Below are 18082 nucleotides of genomic sequence, written 5' to 3' on the forward strand. Positions count from 1 at the left end.
TCAAAGCTGTTTGGTCTCAGTCTTCAAAATTACGTCATCTCCCCAAATATAGCTTTGCACTGATAGATCGTATTTAACGGGACAGAAAGATTGTCAGTGGATATTTAGAAACGTGCTGTGATTTATCACACACAGGTGGGATGACGTCTGATACTCTTGATGAAATGTAGGATATTAAAAGTCCCATCAAAGCTTTAACTTACAGTAATTATCCATACAGTATATTTAGAGCTGTAGAGCATGAAAATAATCAGACGTCATGATTCATAAGTCATTATGGATGTTGTAATAAAGGCAGGACCATGGATAAATCCTCTAAACACAGTTTTAGTATATTTTGGAATCAGTCTATTAGCAGTGTTTAAAATGTACGAGTTAAAACAGCCAAACTAAGTATACTTTTTTTTTTTTTTTTTTTTACAAGTGGCACATTGTGTGATGATTTTATGACTGTTAAATGATGCCACAGTGAAAATGTTCACATGCAATCAAATTTTTCACTATTATTATAAATATGACAATATCCCAAATTTTTATTCGGCTCATGCAAACAGCATTTTCTGTTGGATATTCTGAATTAGGCCTTGTGAGATTAAGATATGTGAGACATCATCTGGGTTTTAGGAGCATTCTTTGCATACAGCACACGTGGAATATGCGTCTCAGTTTATTTTCAGTTTTGATTTTCACTGCAGTTTGCGACACACGGCCTCTTGCCTGTTTTACGGTCCAGCTCTGTGTGTGTAAAACAAACCAACTAACCAGCACATTGTAGGATCGGGGAAGAGATACATGCACAAAGGAAAAGCCCACATTTGTGTTCAGAAGGAGAAACACACCTACTTTAAACATTCAGACTTAGATATCAGCAGGTTTTTACACAAATATCACAATGTTGTGGAAAACTTTTAAAAAGTCCTATTTTGACACAAAGAAGAGGAATAGCTAATACAGTAACAACCATAGTTTGAACTGCGGCATACAAAATTCACACCGAACAATCTCCACTTTTTGGCGGTTTACCATTTTGCATCCACAATTGTATCATCGTATCATCATTTTGAGGTGAGGACACAAGAAGGAAGCAACAACGTGAGCATCACGTTTACAGACGAGCAATTAAGTTACACAAGTCAGAGAGAGTACACAATCACCACAGCAGTACGAAACACCAAATTAGTGGAGAATAATTTCAGTTCAGGTGGAATTAGTAGGATTTGTCAGAGCTGTTCACAAATGCAACAGAAAATGTGGACATTTTGTGTTTACAAAGCGTCTCAAGCACAGCAAAATAATGAGAAAAATAGGAAAATACAGGCAGAGGGCAGGGTCTCTGCAGATACAGCCACGACCACAGACTTTTAATCGACCATAAGTGATGATAGAAAGGGATTATGTTTTTGTGTGAGCATTGTTTTAAAAAGAAATGCTGCATATTATATCTTTAAACACCAAGTCACCAATAAGGAAAGAATAGCTTTGTGCTCTGATTTCTAAAAAATACAAAACACACATATTCTGGTTTTCACGAGAAAATTACCCTTTTTTACAAATAAAAAACAAAAACAAATTCCCCTCACTCATATGATCTGTGCCAAAATAAGAAGAGTCATGTCTCAAAGTGGCTGCACAATTAAAGGGTTAGTTCACCCATATTAAAAAGTAACATATTTTCTCATGTACCTTTCGTCGTACGTGGCCATGCAGGTGTTTTTCCATTTCATTTGCTCTTTTATGTTCCATCTCTGAGATCCCTGCCACCAGCCCACCCCTGCTCTCACAGCACTGGAAAACTACATTTAGAAATTTAACAGCTACATATCTGTCTAGAGTCTGTGCTACTCCGGATAATAAACAGACGGCACTGTCAACAGTTTTCAACTGGAACTAGTAAAGAAGAAAGAGAAGACTGTCGACGGTACTTTCTGTGGACTATTATGGCAAATGCAGACATTGTAAATTTAGTTTAATATCTACATGGCTACAGTACATACCAGTAAAAGTACATGAGAAAATATGTTTTTGGCAATTAGGGTGGATTGATTCTTTTTGGTTTTATAGGTACCAATTTGGAGAAGCAGCAGGAGTACCAGTGTAGGAAGTTAAGCAATGTGCTGCTGCAGACAGGATCAGCAGCAAAACTCTTTTTGTCAATATATTAAAGAATATACTACCACATCTAGGTATGAATTGAATTGAAAACTTTAAAAATTAGGTTGGGAAACCCTATTTCTACAGAACTGAAAAATGAATACCCCTGGAAATGGGTTAGAGAAATGAAGTACATAGCAAAACGTATTTTTGCTACCTAAAAAAACCACCCACCTAAAAAATCAATGCCATTTTAAGTGGTGCTATATTTAGAATATTTTCACTGTTTTACCTTGCCGTCAGACTGTCTTTTCTAATGGGAAATCTCCGTTATATAAGACAAATAATGCTCTCTCAAAACCAACCACACTCCACTGGGAAAAACATTAATTTTACCTCACAGAAGATGGGAGTCACTGGTCTAACACTGCCTCATTTGTTCAGTTTATTTATGTTGTGCTGTGACATTGATGCTTTAAAGGGTTAGTTCAGAGTCACTGAAGTCACACCATAACACAAACAAACTAACCAATCGAGGCAATGGTAGTCTGGCAACTTCTGTGTTCTGCAAGGTAAAATTACAGTTTTTGTCAAAGGAGTCTGGTGGCTTTGGTGAGAGCAACACAACAGCGTAATATTTCAAATGTAGCATACACTTAAACTGATGTAGATTTGTTTTTGGTTGGCCATTTTTATGTGCCTAAAATATGTTTTGCTTTGTGCCCTGGATGGCTCACTTGGTGGAAACTAACTAACTGGTCGAGGCCAGTTAGTTTTCTGTGTGGTAAAATTACTGTTTTTGCCAAAGGAGTCTGGTGGCTTTAGAGAGAACGATATTTGACGTATAAAACGGTTGTTTTCTACTGGAAAAGGTTGTCTGACTGCAAGATAAAGCAGTGAAAACATTCTAAATGTAACAGACACTTTAAACTATATTGTTTTTTTTTTTAGGTGGGCCTTTTTTAGTGGCTAAAATACGTTTTGCTACTGACTCTGTCTAACACAGCTGCACATTGCTGAGCTTCCTACATCAGTGCTCCGGCTGCTTCTCCAAACTGGGGTTGTGTCAACTGCCATCTACTGTAGGTAATATCCATGTAGACTATGGATAAGTACAACTCCTCTTTAAATCATCCTAAGTATTTCTTTAACCTAACCCAAAATAATGCACCTTAACTTTAGCCATTTATTGGACAGAAAGAAATGACCCAAACCTGCTGCCATGCCAGTTTAGCCTCTGCATTGAAAATGCAAATTTGTAATATACAAAAAGCAACGCTACACTACTTTTTACATGACAGTTATAAATAAAATTAATTTTTGTAGGACATGAACTTCACAACCACACACACACACACACACACACACACACACACACACACACACACACTAAAACATCTATAGCATCCATTTTGTTGCTGTTTCCAGCTAAGAGCATATGATTGTTAAACCTACTGTTCCTGTCTTAGAAACAGGGGCTTATGAGGAGCACCTGAACGCACCACCAGACGCTTTGTAACAGGGATGCAAAACGGTTATGTCTAAAAATAGCAGGTCAGGGCATCATATTGACCCCCTGCGCCAGAATAACGTATATACATCACCACGGTCACTTTGCCATGGCCGTATTTTATGTCTCTCTTTGATTTACAGTGGAAATGGATAATAAAACCTAATTGTTTAGAAACAGAGAGAAATTTACCCTAAATTGCTGCACCATGCAGGTCAGGGCGCCCTCTGCTCGTACTGGTAACTACAGCGTTATTACAAGGACAAGTAAATCCAACGTGACGTCGAGGTGTTGCCTGAACTGTCTATGATATGATGACTCACACTGAGAGGTGACATAGCAGGTATTTGGGAGGGGACATTACAGCTCCTGGTGCCAAAAACAACGAGTATGAAGCACTAGATACAGTGGATGTTACAGTCACAGCCTATACATGCACGCTCAAATATCATGAATGAACATTTATATCACTGGACAACTTTGGCCATCACATAACCAACACGGACAACAAACGCACAGCTCAACAGCCCGGTGTGACGGTGACAAACAAAAAACGTACACCCCCAAAGTTAAACTGCAACCAGATGACTGACTTTAAAAGTGACAACTGCAGTATAAAATTGAATGGCAAGCAATAGGCCTTTGCACGGGTTTCTGGTACATTATTTTAAAAAAGAAAATAACAGATATGTATCCACATGATCTGTGAAAAAGTTATGTTGAAGATGCATGACAAGAGCAAAGTACGATTCAAAATTTCTGATTACAAAAGACACAAAATGTCACCTGGGTCATCTCATGTGCATCTCAAGTCCTGATTAAGAATATGAATATTATTCGAACATGTGAAACACCAGACAAACTATTAAATCGCTAAATACACACCATCATACAGACGTATCATAGGAACATTACATGTCTTTTTTATTATTCAGGAATAAAGTTTACAGGCTGATACTTTTACGCATCATTTAGATGTGTTTGACTACATGCAATGAATCTCTCAAATAATCCTCCACCTTCGAGACATTAATTCAACATATATGCTTAATTTAAAGGCCTTCAATAAGTTGAAATATGAGAAGGAAAAAGAAGAGAAGGAAATCCAGCAGCACAAGCGCAGCCTTGCGCAGACACACAACTCCTGCTCCCAAGCAGCACCGAGCAGTCATAACGAGCACGAGCCTCACGCAAAATGCAATTTAAAGGGTGATTTGGGTTTGACGTCATCCTCATCCTCTAACACATCTCAGGCCGTGCAATTACCTTTCTCTGGATGAGGAAAAGGAGGAAGAGAAGGAGGAAGGTCGGACGGACGGTCTCTGTCTCTGAGCTCCTCGGTGAAAACATCCAAAACGTGGGTTCCCCCCCTTTTTTTTTATCCTCCGGCGCACAGCTGGTGGCTCCCACAGCAGCCGGGTTCCACAAGTCACCTCATCTTCATCTTTGTTTTTGTTGTCATTGCTCTCACCTGTCAGACAGAAAGACAAGACACACAGAGTGAGATTTAACCGTCTATAAAGTTAGTTAGAAAGCAGACGTGCGTATAGGAGAAAAAAGACTTGTGGGAATTTGCAGAAAAGTGGGGAAACTTTATGACCTGCAGCCAGAAAAGTCTCCACTTTTACGCACCAGATTGACATAAATAAATACAGTGAAATGCAATAATGACGTCACCCTTAAGACGTGCATGGATAATTTTACCTTCATTCACATCTCCATCAGAACCAGCCTCCCGTATCCTGCTCAAAACTGTGGCTTTTCTCGCTAAACGTACTAAAAATAGAGAGAATCGCACGGGTCAGAGGTCACGCAGTTTCCCTTTGAAGAAAATAACGTCACATCTGTTTGCTGTAACGTTTCCAGATGTGTTTTTCCCTCTTTTTTACGTTGTATTGTCAAATTTCATTAATGACACGTGCCCTGCTCTTACATACGTTTTTGGCAATGTGGGCAACTTGCAAGACGACGTTTTTGTGTTGCGTTTCGCAGCCTGCACAGGCCTCATCATCTCAGTGCTTTGCTTATGGGCTGGGTCACACGTCACTGTCGGAAATTACACAACGCCTGCTGGGATGTTTTTGGCCTTTTTTTGGTTTGTTTTTTGTTTTTTTTGTTTCTTTTAACAAGAGGTGTGTGCATTCCGCTCGCTGCACGTCATGAACTTTTTTTGACTTCTGATTTTCTTTTTCTCCTCTACTCTGTGGCCAGGCGACATCTAAACGCGTTGATTTTAACGTCAATTACGTCACTTTCTGCTCTCTGACGTGCACTTTCTCCCATCCTGGCAATGTATTTTCAAGCCCATAACTTGCAGCGTAAGAGGGGCTTTAATATCTGACAGTGCACGTCATTTATAAGTACCTACACCTACTTCATCTTCAGACTACACTTGGCTGATATTTGGCCATATATTACACGTATATTTTTAGCATAAAGTATGCTTATTCACACTGATGCTCCCTTCAACTGTGATGGGACAGCAGAGAAGAAACTGAGCACAAAGTTGAGTGTGCTTTTCTTCTCGAGGCTAAATTGAATTGCATCTTATTCTGTTCTTTTTACTCCGTCTTTTAAGAAAGGAAGCGCTCACCTCTGACTTTTATTTTCATCGGTGTGAGCACTTCTTTGCTTGCACACATCACCCCTAACTCACAAATTATAGAGTCCAGAGTTTTGCTGTGCTGCAGAACTTGAATTGCAAGCTGCAGGAATTTCGTTGTTGTAATTGTTGGGGGTTTTTTTTCACATTTTTGTTCTTTCTGTTTTGGATCTGGTGGGTCAGGCTGTAGGGGTCGGACGTGGTGGTCGTGTCCGCCTCTCTGTGTGCTCTTTGCGGGGACAGGAGGGAACAGTGGTGGGCGATGCTTGAGGTGGATTAACTTCTATTCACAAAACTGGGAGAGGGAGACACGTTTCCACAGCGTGTGTGACGCTGCGTGGATGTTCGCACGGAGGCCACACACACACACACACACACACACACACACACACACACACACACACACACACACACACACACACACACACACACGGTCAATGTATTGCAGATGTTCCTTATTCCTTTCCATCTGCCAATCTGGGCTTCTCCCTGTGTTAGGATGGCCTTGTTGGGGAATCCCTTGCATATGCACTTTGCTTACAGTGGTTTGTGTCTGTGTCTGTGTGTGTGTGCAGTGTGTGTGCATGTTTCCCACATTATTTCTTTAAGGGGGATTAGGGGTTCGATGACGTCCAAGCAAAGTGGCACCCCACCCTCCAAAGACACACACGTATACACACACGTATACACACACACACACACACACACACACACACACACACACACACTCCACTGTTTTGCCCACGTGCAACTCGTTCATTGCAAGGGTCTCCCCGTGTTTACACTCTGCTCTGCTGGGGGCCACTGTCACTTGTTCAGTGTGGGACGGGGGTTGGGTGGATTTGGGGTGTGTGTTTGGCTGAAATAATGACTTAATCTTGCATGGCTCAAAGTTTTGTGTCCGACGACATGTTTGTTAACAGAAATACCCCAAAAATTAAAAAAAAAAATCTGTTTGTTTTTCTTTTCTGGACTCTGAGGCACGCAAGAGTTTGAGCAAAAACTTGGGTGCGACGTGGCTGCAGAGCTTCGCCACAATTTCTAACAAAGAAGAAAACTGTTGAGTAGAAAAAAAAAATAATGACACACGTTTAGGGCTGAAAAGCAACTGTGACAAAAACGCCACAGCTGTGGCAATGATAAAAATAACAAGAGTAAATGAGGACAATAGTGATGCAAAAAGAAAATTGGAGCAGAAAAAGAAAACAAGCCCTTTAAAAAATTAAAGATTGTAAAATTCCACGAGTGGAGCCGTGTGTGTCTTCCGATGGCGATGTCTCGGCGCGGCGATTGCGCCCTCCGCAAATGCTTTTTGGGGTAAGGGCTTCCCAGATTAATAGTTATGAACAGCAAGCCCAGACCGCAAAAAGATTCGTGAAGGACATTATCTGCTGCTGATGATGATGATGCTGCTGCTGCCATCCGACGGAGACTCCGTGACACCCGGGGAGTCTGCTCTCCTCTCGCTTCCGTGAATTTATCTCCCATCCCGGCTCGCTTGATTGTATCTCCAGCCATCGGCAACCCGAGGCGAGTGTGTCCCTCACACACCAACACACACACACACACACACACACACACACACACACACACACTAGGAGGAGAGGATGGAGAGAAAGAAGAGAAAGAGAGAAAAAGGGGGGGTCTCCGGATGCCAAGGCTGCTGCTGCAACTGAGAGCTGTCCAAGGTCCTTTCGCTTTGATTCCCCACTCCTCCAGTTTGCTATCTCCCCTCTCCTCCCTCATCCATTCCTTTCTCTCCCCCCCTTCCTCTCTAATTCCCCTCTCCTCTCCTTTCTTTTCATTTTTTTTCCTCCATCCAAACGCTCGGATGTGCAGAGCCCGTGTGATCACTGGGAGCTGTGCATCGATGCGTTTTGTTGTCAGTGTGCTCTCTCTCTGTATTATATTCCCTGGTCCGTGGTGTGTGTGTCTCCGTATATAGTGTTGAAGCGCTGCTGGCTTCTCTGCAGCCGCTCCAGAAGCTGCTCTGGGTGAGGAGAGAGCAAGGCTGTAAACTGCTGGCAATAAATAGAGAGCAGGGAGGGATCTTATTGGAGAAACCAAACCTCGTCATCAACCAATCGGTGTCTCGCTCATATAGGGACCCCCCTTTTTGAAAAAAATAGACAGGGCTAACCAAATTGTGATCTATACCAGAGAAAGTGTATACTTATATGCATTGATGTGGGGATATGAGCATTTTGATTGGGATATTTGTTGATTTTTTTCATTTTTTTTCCGTCATTTGTTTGCGTTTGCAGGGCGTCTAGCGAGGCTACGTCGCTCTGAATGGGGTTTATATCGAGATAAACAACACCAAATTATCATGAAAATAATAATAAACACGATATGTGACAGCAAGGATGAGCAGTTTTCACCTAAATACAAATAACGCCCCCTTTATGCGCCAGCTGCAAGCTACAATGATGGGAAAAGCGCACATAAGAAGCAAAAATATAAAATAACGACAAAAGTTGCAGGTCCAAAGTGTGGGAAGCTTCGCACAGAGCTCCACATCGCATCACAACATAGCAAAAGAAGCATCTGAGGCGACTCATGGTCACCTATAGAGTTCACCGGAGGGTACCACTGCAAAAAACGGCACGGGGGGGTCTCCACTGCACAGAAATGCCAAATTCAGTCATTTGCAGCTGTTTTTTAAAGGTTAAAACCAAACAAAATAACACTTACATCACCACTAAACGATACACTGCAGCAGTTTACAGCTTATAAAGCAACTTAACAAAACAACAACACAGTGCTGAGCATCACATCAAGGGTTAATCACGACCGTAAACCACTCATTCCCACAGGCTCGGAGTTCAAACAATCTTTAATGTGTTTTTTGGTCAAATTTAGCATAAAATAATAATCAAATAGATCAAATAACTTACCTTTTCGTTCCTGCAACAGTTCCATTAGTTTTTCAGAAGCCATTTCAGTATCTAATATCTCACCACCAGCCTTATAAACAACCCTAAACCTCCCCTCCAAGTTACTGTACCGAGGTGGAGGCCGGGTCACGATCTGGATCTCTGCTCCCCCCTTGTTTGTACCAGGTTTGATCCCGAACCAACATACCCCCCTTCATTCCTCCCTCCCTCCCTCCCTCCGCCTCCTCCTCTTCCTCTCTCTCCATCCACACCGCCCCACTATCACTGATGAAACTCGTCTGCATTCAAGTTGGCTGCCAGCAGCAGCAGCAGCGGGGCTCACACACTAAAAACAAGCTTTAGGGGAGAAAGGAGATATTTGGGATTGAAGATTGGGGAGGGAAATGGTCAGTTCATACCCTGAGTGTCTCAAGCAGCCCATCCTAGACCCCTCCACCCTTTTCCCTCCCGCCATGCCCCCCTTTCTCTTCCCCCTTTCTCCCCCCTCCTGTCCTGGTGTGGGTATTTTTTTTATTGGGTGGTCTTTTTCATTTGCAACCCAGTCAGTCACGATTCTCCCCCACCGTCTGCACTGCACAGTGACTGCCTCTCCTGACGCAGCCAACGCGCACATTACTCACTTTAGCAGTCACGACTCGGGAATCCGCGTTGTTTCCACCGAAATTACACGCTCGCTGTTGAATTATTGACCAAGATCTGACCCTTCGAGTCGATATTTGAGCGTTTTGACCGACGGAGGCTCACACATGTGTTGTTTTTGTGTGCATGTGTGTGTTTTTTTGGGGGGAGGGGGCGGGGGGAGGTGGTGGAATGTATCGCGGGTGAATCGGGATTTTTGCATGACAAAGACAGACAGGTGGTCGATGTGGCACGGTAGCCTCGTAGCCTGCATTCAAAATCACTGGGAGAATTGGCCACAGACTGGGACTGGGAGTGAGCGCGGTGCTGTTTTCCCAGTCTGGCTGCAGGAGTGTGCAGACGCCTGTAGCCTATTCATCATCCTGCCGGCCCGGGTCGCTAATTCAACACTTAATTGAAAGGATGATTCCTTCTCAAACTCTTTCTGGGAGTAGTAGAGGCGATAATAGCGATGCTCCCTGCGCCTCCTGCGCTCAGTCGTCGTCGCTAGGACGCACAGTTACTGAGATGAGAGCTCTTAAATCGAAACCTCGTGACTGTATTGAAGTTAGGCGCGAATATGTCAACTATTTTTGCTACTTTCTCAAACTTGACTCTGGCTACACATCTTCTGGTCATTTTTACTCGACGAGAAAGTTGCTTCACTTCAAAAAAAAAAAAAAAAAGGGCTGGATTTCTGGAGCAGAAGAAGAGCTGATCCAAGTCGCTCCTGCTGCTGCCTCCCTCTATCGTCTCTATCTGCCTGCCTATGGTATCCAGCGAGGCCGTTCAAACTACACAGGCGGGAAAAACTCTGTTCTAACATCTTTTCGAGTCAAATATCTCCCCTCGGTTTGCGCAGGAGGCGGAGGATGCCTCTATTTCTCTTCCAACGTCGCTTCAGGAGAGAGGATTCACTCAGAAATAGATGCTGTTGGTTTCCAAGCAGGAGTAAATAAAGCATTTGGCTGCCAGGAACACACACACACACACACACACACACACACACACACACACACACACACACACACACACACACACACCATCACCAGCAACAGCCCACTACCGCCACTTGGTGTGGTTTCAGCACCATTGCTGCTGGACAGCTCCCGGGTTTCCCCATGCGGTGCGCCTGGTCTCTGCTGCAGCAACAGCTCCTTCACTTCACTTCACTCCCTCCTCTCTTCTCCTCTTCCTCCTCCTCTTCCACCGCCAGTACGACTCCTCTTTAAAAACAAGAATACGGAGGGAAAAGGCGTCCTTTAAGCGCTCATCAGAGAAGGGTTCCCCTCGCTTTCGCGGTTAAGCAGCAGGGAGATGGGAGGGAAAAAAATAAATATGTGATAGAGACTCAACAGCGCCAACAGACAAAGGGAGTTTTTGCACTTGCTTATTTACCAAAAGGGGTGATTCCTACTCTGCAGGAAGGGTTTGCTCTATGCTTCGGCTCTCGTAAAGCATGCCAATAAAAATCCATGCCTTATAAGACCGGGAATCAAGTGTTTTTGGCGTGCATGAGACAGAGGAGGAGAGAAACAGCACAGGCACTCGGGAGCATGCACTACCAACAAATACACACAAAAGTACACGGAATTAAACATCGCATGTGCAAATGTCTCACTCACCGTGGTGCATTCACGTCCCCGCTCTAAACTGGAGAAAAACAAACACAGAGAAAGATTGAGATTTTTAGTGGAAAAAGCCGCAAGAAGAGGAAGAAGTGTGGAAGAAATGCAACAGATTAAGTCCTCCCATACATTTGTTATTATGTAGGCTTACAGTGGCACGTCCAAGTTTGCTCAGGATCGCCTCCCTTTTTATACAAGTGATACCCGTCTGTCTATTTCTGGCGCACGATCAAAACTATGATGCTATTTTTAGGTCACAGTACGAGCACGGAGAGGAAAAAAAACACTCACAAAAGGCATCGCTTAGGAGCGTTACGTGAAGTGCATGTCATGTAAATTAATTTTGCCTCTCCAACTCCTGCACAAGAAGCCCCGATTCCCCTCCGTTGCATCATTGCAGTGATTTTTTTTTTTTTTTTTTTTTTTTTTTGGAACCCAATGTGCCTCCAACAGCACCACCACCACCTCCATCCTTAAAACACACTAGTTTCACCCTCAAAAACTAAAAATGTGGAGCTCGCCGTCGCTGCCAATATCATCACCGACAATATTTGATGTCTTGTCGCCCTCTTCAGAAGCTTCTCGTCCCAGTGTCACTTCAGCATGAAACTCATGCACGCAAAAATAGGTCCAAATACATGATGAACGCGGATTACCCGACGCTCCCTGCAGGGATTTCTTTTTTCTTTTAGTCGACCGAGCGCTGTAAAATTTAGTAATTAAGCTTTGCTGACGAGAAGGAGAAAAATAATAAATAAAAAGACGTTTTTTTGTTGAAGGGCTGCGTCAGTTACTAGGCATTGACGTCACGTTTAGATTCTCTCACTTTACAGCCCGGAGAGCCTGATTAAAGACACTGCTGCCGCGCTGTGATCAGCGCTCCGCCAAATGTGCCATGGAAAAAATGAGTGACAAATATTACAGGTGGATAATGTGGTTTGGACTCTTTGTTGAGAAGGTTATCTCCTGGTAAAAACCCTCTTCTAATGCTGGAGCATCTGGGTTTCCATCCCTCCCTCCTCTCTCCCTTCCTCCCTCCTTCCCTTGTCTCTATATCTCCCCCCACCAAGCGTTGGTGCTGTTTTGGTCTTAGAGAATTTTTATCCCAGCATCCATCCAGTGTATTTGGCGGGCTGCATCTCTAAAGCCGAAATAGAGAGGAAAACACAGCCTCCTCCATCTCCTATGTTCACTGGCCGTGCCCACGCACCAGACCCCTGCTCACCCACGGAATAGACCCACGGGGAGTGCACACTAAGGCGCACAAACAAACCTCCCTCCACAGTATGCTCCGTCTCTCACCCCACCTCCCTTTTCGATATCTATAACACCTTTTACTGTAAGACCTTCTTCTCCACACCACACACCCCACGCCGGCCATCTGCACTCATGCAGCCGCGTGGAGATTCACGAGACTTTACAGGATGGGATGGGGTGAGCTAAAGGGGGATGGGTTTGGGGGGTTTGGAGTATCCACTGAGTGGCAGCTACCTAGAAAAGTCGGCTCTGAGAAGGGAAAAGGGCTGCGCCCGTCGCAGCGGTTTGTGCTATTTTTATCCCTGCCTGTAGGCCAACTGTATGTCCGTGACTGCTGCTGGCGAGTGCATGTATGGGGACAGACGCACAGAGCGGATTTAGCATGACATCTACACTCAGAAACAGAGCATCACAGAGTAATAAAGAAAAAGAAGAAGAATACGGTCAGTTTTTATGCTCTGGGTACTTTGGCATCATCTCGTTTTTCACGAAATCGACTCAAAGTACGAAAAGATGACACAAAATATAACACAAAAAATCACCACAAATCACCCTACACACATGCAGCCACACATGTACACACGCAACTCCCTGTAGCCCACAATCATTCAATCAAAGAGGGAGCAGTATCAATGGGAGTTGCAGCCGAGGTTCCTCAGTGCAGTGCGCCAAGATCGCCGCGTGATGTCGACAAACTCAGTCAGAGATCCTCGTTATTCTGCCCTCACCCTCCTCCCACCCCTTAAAAAAAAGTATGCACTCCTGACTCCTGCAAGTTGCAAACCGCAGCAGACTTCTCTCTCTCTCTTCTCTCTCTTTTTTTCTTTGGCGAAGTTCATATCACAACGATAAGAGACGGGAGATGATGCATGCAACTCTTAAATTAAAGGTAGAATCAGCAGGATTTGTCCGAGCAGTTCATAAACGCACCAGAAAGATAGTTGAATGTTGAGGCGCATTCCCAGGACGTCAAACAGCGATGGTTTGGGTTGGTAAAACGTCCTAAACGCAGCAAAATAATGAGAAAATAAAGGAATGCAGGTAGAGGGCAGCAGGGTCTCTGCAGACACAGACACCACCACACACTTCTAGTGGGTCATAAGTGATGACTGAAATGGATTATGTTTATATTGGATTTTTAAGGAAAATGCTGCATATTATGCCTTGAATTGCAGTTTAAAAGAGATGCGATTTACTCACTTTAACCAAACAAAAGTCAAATATGGATATTTAAAATCTAAAATCACATACAGTAAAACTATCCACTTAAAGATGACTTTTGGGGCTGATATACACCTGCAAGACATTAATTCTGAAGATATAACTAGTGCAACTCTGGAGAAAAACACTTTTATAAACGTAGAATTGATTTTTGTGATTGCCCATACGATTCACAATCAAATCACTGTTTTATAGCCATAAATGAACTTTACCTCCTGTGTGTGCGCAGTTTAAACCTGTCCTGAGCTCTATAGGTGCTGTCCACGGTGCTAAACAGCTCAGTCGTGTCGAAATGCTGCTGCACGAAGTATCCACTGCAATTTACACAAAACTCCTCACGACCACTTGAAATTGATGCGACCTCGTGTTGCTTCAGCCAGTACAAGTGCAAAGTTTGAGAACATGCGGGATTTGCACCGCTGCCACGAAAAAGAACACGATGTAAAACTGAGGCGGCTGGAAACACGTGTGGACTGACGCAAGTCCGCTGCGGAAAGTTCTTGAGAAGTGGAGAACTAACGGCGCCTTATACCTCTAATCTGAGCTTCGTCTTTAACAAAAAATACACGAATGAGGAGCTGTCACACTTTCTCTAGACTCTCGTTTGCTTTACTGGCACCAGAGGGAAGAAATAAGAGTTGCCAAAGCAGTCAAATCTATCACATATTGTAACCAGGGTCAGACAATGCTATTTTTCCAAAGTTTGCCTCTCTTTCTGTCTCTCTCTGAGTTGTTACTAGGCATCTCAGCAGAGCAGGCAGCCTAAAGAAGCAGAGGATCCCCAACACGTGAATACTCCTACGCATTACCGCAGCCCGCTCTCTTTGAGTGTCTGCAAAATCCCCTCAATATGCCAACACACACAAAACCAAAAAAAACCCTCATGAATACAGTGCCATACTCTAGTCTGATCGTTCCCGGAGATAGCAACGCGTGCAAATACCGGCATGCCCTGCGATGAACCTGAATAAAGTCAGCCTGGATGTCTCATGTGCAACAAATAAGACAGACGGATAGATATGTGGCTGTATATGGCAGGATTGCAAGCAGAACGCTCTCAAAAATGTCACGTTTTCCTCCTTAAAAGAGACATCCTCGCCTAATTTAGATCATTGTGTCAAAAAGATGTACTAAGACTAGAAACCTGACTTTCTACATTCCTGCTCGTGATGGTGCTACTACCCTGCTTCTCAGATTAACAGGCAATCACCCAAAATATCCACGCATGGTCTAACTGCAAACTTCACTGACTGCTACAGCACATGCTGGGTCCATCTGCAAGAGAAGTCACTTACCTTTTCTGATTTAGATTTTTTCTCTCTTTTTAAACTCTTTTTATAAAGAAATGATGGCTTTGTGTAGGCTGAGACAGAAAGAGGAGACATGGAAAGAGAGTAGGAAAGCAGGACAGAATCAGTCTCTGCTCCTGCGTCAGGACGGAGAAAGCAGGTCAGTCCGATGTGCGTCGTCTCTCTGTTCTGTTCTGTCGGAGACTAAAATATTTGGCGCTGCCATTCAGGATTCAGGGAGCTCAAAAGAAAGGTGGGTTGGCTGGGTCGTGGCGGAGTTGGGAGGGAGGGGTGAAGAGGGTTCGGGGAGTGGAAAGGTGGCGGTGGTGGTGGTGGTTGGAGAGGAGGAAGGGGGGAGAGTACACAGAGTTACAAATGTGAGCCAGCTGATAGAAAGAGCCCGCCAAATCAGGGGGACTTTACGCAATTGGGGAGGCGCGCCGCACGATTCACCTCACTGCATAGACTCTCTCTCTTCCTCTCTCACTGTCTGTGCGCGCGTGTGTGTGTATGTGTGTCTCTATCTGTGTGTGTGTGTGTGTGTGTGTGTGTGTGAATGACTTCCAGACAGAGACGGAAAGCATGAATGGGGCAGGAGCAGAAGCGCGACTGAGAGTCCGCGCTATTATCGGCGCAAAATCCCGCCGGGAAGCGAATAAATCTGGCACAAGGACCAAGGAGAAGCTGAAGCAGCTCGCAGGAAGGGATTGGGAATTCATTTAAAAACAGAAGGAGAAGAAATAACCGGGAGGGGACAACCATTCATGTCACAACACACAGGGAAGGGGTTTGGAAAAGTGTCTCGACGACGCACACGAACCACCTCTCTTTTCTCTCTCCATCTCTCTGTGTCTGTCTCTCTCTCTCTCCCTGGTCCTCTTCTCCAGCAGTGTGCTATTGACCTGCATTGACGTCATTGCGTCATTAGGTTTCCCTTAGAAACACTGACTTTCAAAAATAGTATCAAATTAATTCAGCTGGCAAGGAGAGAGGGGTGGGGCTTGTGAGTGTTTGGGGCTGGGGTGTTTAGGGTGAACGGGATGAGTGTGGGGAGGTATGGGTGAGCAGTTGGGTGGGGGGTTTTTAGCATGTTTTATTCTGAGATTGGGTGGAGAGCTACACCAGACACACCAAGTCGCTGTTGTGCATTGGGAGTTTGCCTTTCGGAGCTGTCCATGGTGCTGAAATGTCATTACAACCTGAAAACCATCAAGATTTTACCCCTTTCTCTAAATGTATTCGCTAAACGTATTCTCTAGATTATTACTAACTCTTGTTTCATGCTTTTGTTTTATTTTTATCCCCCCCAAAACAGCCCATCTTCATCATTTCCAAGCGGACTGTGGCAGAGAGCCAGACCAGACACATCGGGTTCACCGTTGTGTGTTGGGGAGAGGATTTACCTCCAGGAGCTGTCCGTGGTTCTGAAATGTCATTACAACCAGAAAACCATCAAGATTTTCTTTTTCTTCCACTAAATTTATTCTCTTCTGTTGCATGTTCTTATTGATCATGGGTGAAGTAGCGTTTATCATCTTTTCACCAGCCAGACTGGTCTCTGTTCACCAAAACCACAATCTTTTCCTAAACATTACCAGCTAGTTTTGTTGCCTAAACCTAACTATAACTAAAGAAAAAACTTGATAACAATAATTAAAAACTAAGTCAACTAGTTAGGTATTTTCTACTCGATTACCTGCTTGGATGTCATACATATACCTTATGTACACTGTGTGATTTGTATTGCCTTTGATGACCTTGTACTGAATATATACTTATATTTTATGTATCCTCTGGCTATTTCTGTGGATGTCATCATAGATGATAGAGGAAATTGGCAAGTGTATTTTATTCCTCTATGTTTGAATACTGCTGGTTTATGTTTATAACAGTCATCGGATTCCTGGCTGGAAAATGGGTGGGGTTGGAATGAATGAAGTAGAAAGAAGGGGATTATTGTTATTATTATTATATATTTGATTTATTCTTAATATTGTTTTTTGTGTGTTTTTTTCTTCCCCATTTTCATCCTTTTCTGTGTGTTTCTGTTTGTTCTAATCCATGTACATTGTCTTGCAGGGCTGCAATTAAGAGTAATGATGGTGATAATAATTATGATGACAAGTATAATTGTCAGTCAGTAATTGTTTTATTTAACTAAGTAACAAACACTGGCAGCTCTGGTACTGTGGTTTCACCATGCCAGGGTTTAGGGGGGTTGGGGTGGAGTGGCCCAGGAAAAAGGGAACAAGGGAAATGATGGGGGCAGAGAAACCATGTGTCAGATCTTGCATTGTACTGCACCTCGTAGACATACTGTATGTTTTTAAATCAGTCCCAGTTTTGGTTACAGACTCTCTCTCCACCTCCTTACACTTTGTATTTAAAGTGTAATTCCCTTGAGACAAAACATGCAATATACAAAGTAAAATATTATTTTATTAATATGTTTTTGAGAGTTTTTTTGGGGGGGTGGTAAGTTTTAGGAGTTCACATTGGGGATCTGTCCATGGTGCTGAAAAAAAAAATCAAGATTTTGCTGTTTTGTCTGTATAAATTCTCTAAATTTATTCTCCCTTTTTTTTTTATTATTACTAACTCTTGTTTAATGTTTTATTCTGAGATTCTTATTCTGTGGCAGGATGGGGGGTAGGGAGCTGTCCATGGTGCTAAATTGCAACTAAAAGCTGAAAACTACCAAGATTTTACTATTCTTCTAAATATATTATCCACATTGTTACTAAGTATTGTTTTATGTCTTATTCTGAGATTTTTAACCCCCACAACAACCCTCCTTCACCATTTTCTCTGCCTTGGGTGGAGAGCCAGACCAGACACATCGATATCTGAAGCCTTAAGACCCAACGCTCAGCGTGGAGTCCCTTCTACAGAGAGAACAGTAAAAAAAAACAGAGGTGCATTTGCATATTAGCCATTGTTTCCAAAGCAAGTATGAAAACACACAGACA

The 18082-nt window shown here is 43.4% G+C and overlaps 1 protein-coding gene across 10 annotated transcripts in view; it reads right to left on the reverse strand.

Annotated features, from left to right (window-relative positions):
* Window positions 1-15371, reverse strand: part of LOC146316993 (uncharacterized) — a 69358-nt gene extending 53987 nt beyond the window's left edge. For 4 of the 10 annotated variants that reach the window (XM_084734709.1, XM_084734711.1, XM_084734710.1 and 1 more), the window contains exons 1-2: window positions 9101-9266; window positions 4868-5072 (exon numbers count right to left, since the gene is read on the reverse strand). In XM_084734709.1, the coding sequence (XP_084590835.1) occupies window positions 4868-5072; window positions 9101-9143 (248 nt within the window). In that variant the 5' untranslated portion in view covers window positions 9144-9266. Of the gene's footprint in view, window positions 1-4867; window positions 5073-9100; window positions 9267-10808; window positions 10945-11343; window positions 11372-11475; window positions 12328-15119 lie in introns of those variants that run through there. The other 6 variants (XR_014771786.1, XR_014771784.1, XR_014771785.1 and 3 more) reach the window with 5 other exon arrangements.
* Between the last annotated feature and the right edge of the window lie 2711 nt (window positions 15372-18082).

The sequence above is a fragment of the Lutjanus erythropterus genome, chromosome 13 (assembly GCF_056507025.1).
Source record: "Lutjanus erythropterus isolate fLutEry1 chromosome 13, fLutEry1.hap2, whole genome shotgun sequence".
In the NCBI taxonomy this organism is placed as follows: Eukaryota; Metazoa; Chordata; class Actinopteri; order Lutjaniformes; family Lutjanidae; genus Lutjanus; species Lutjanus erythropterus.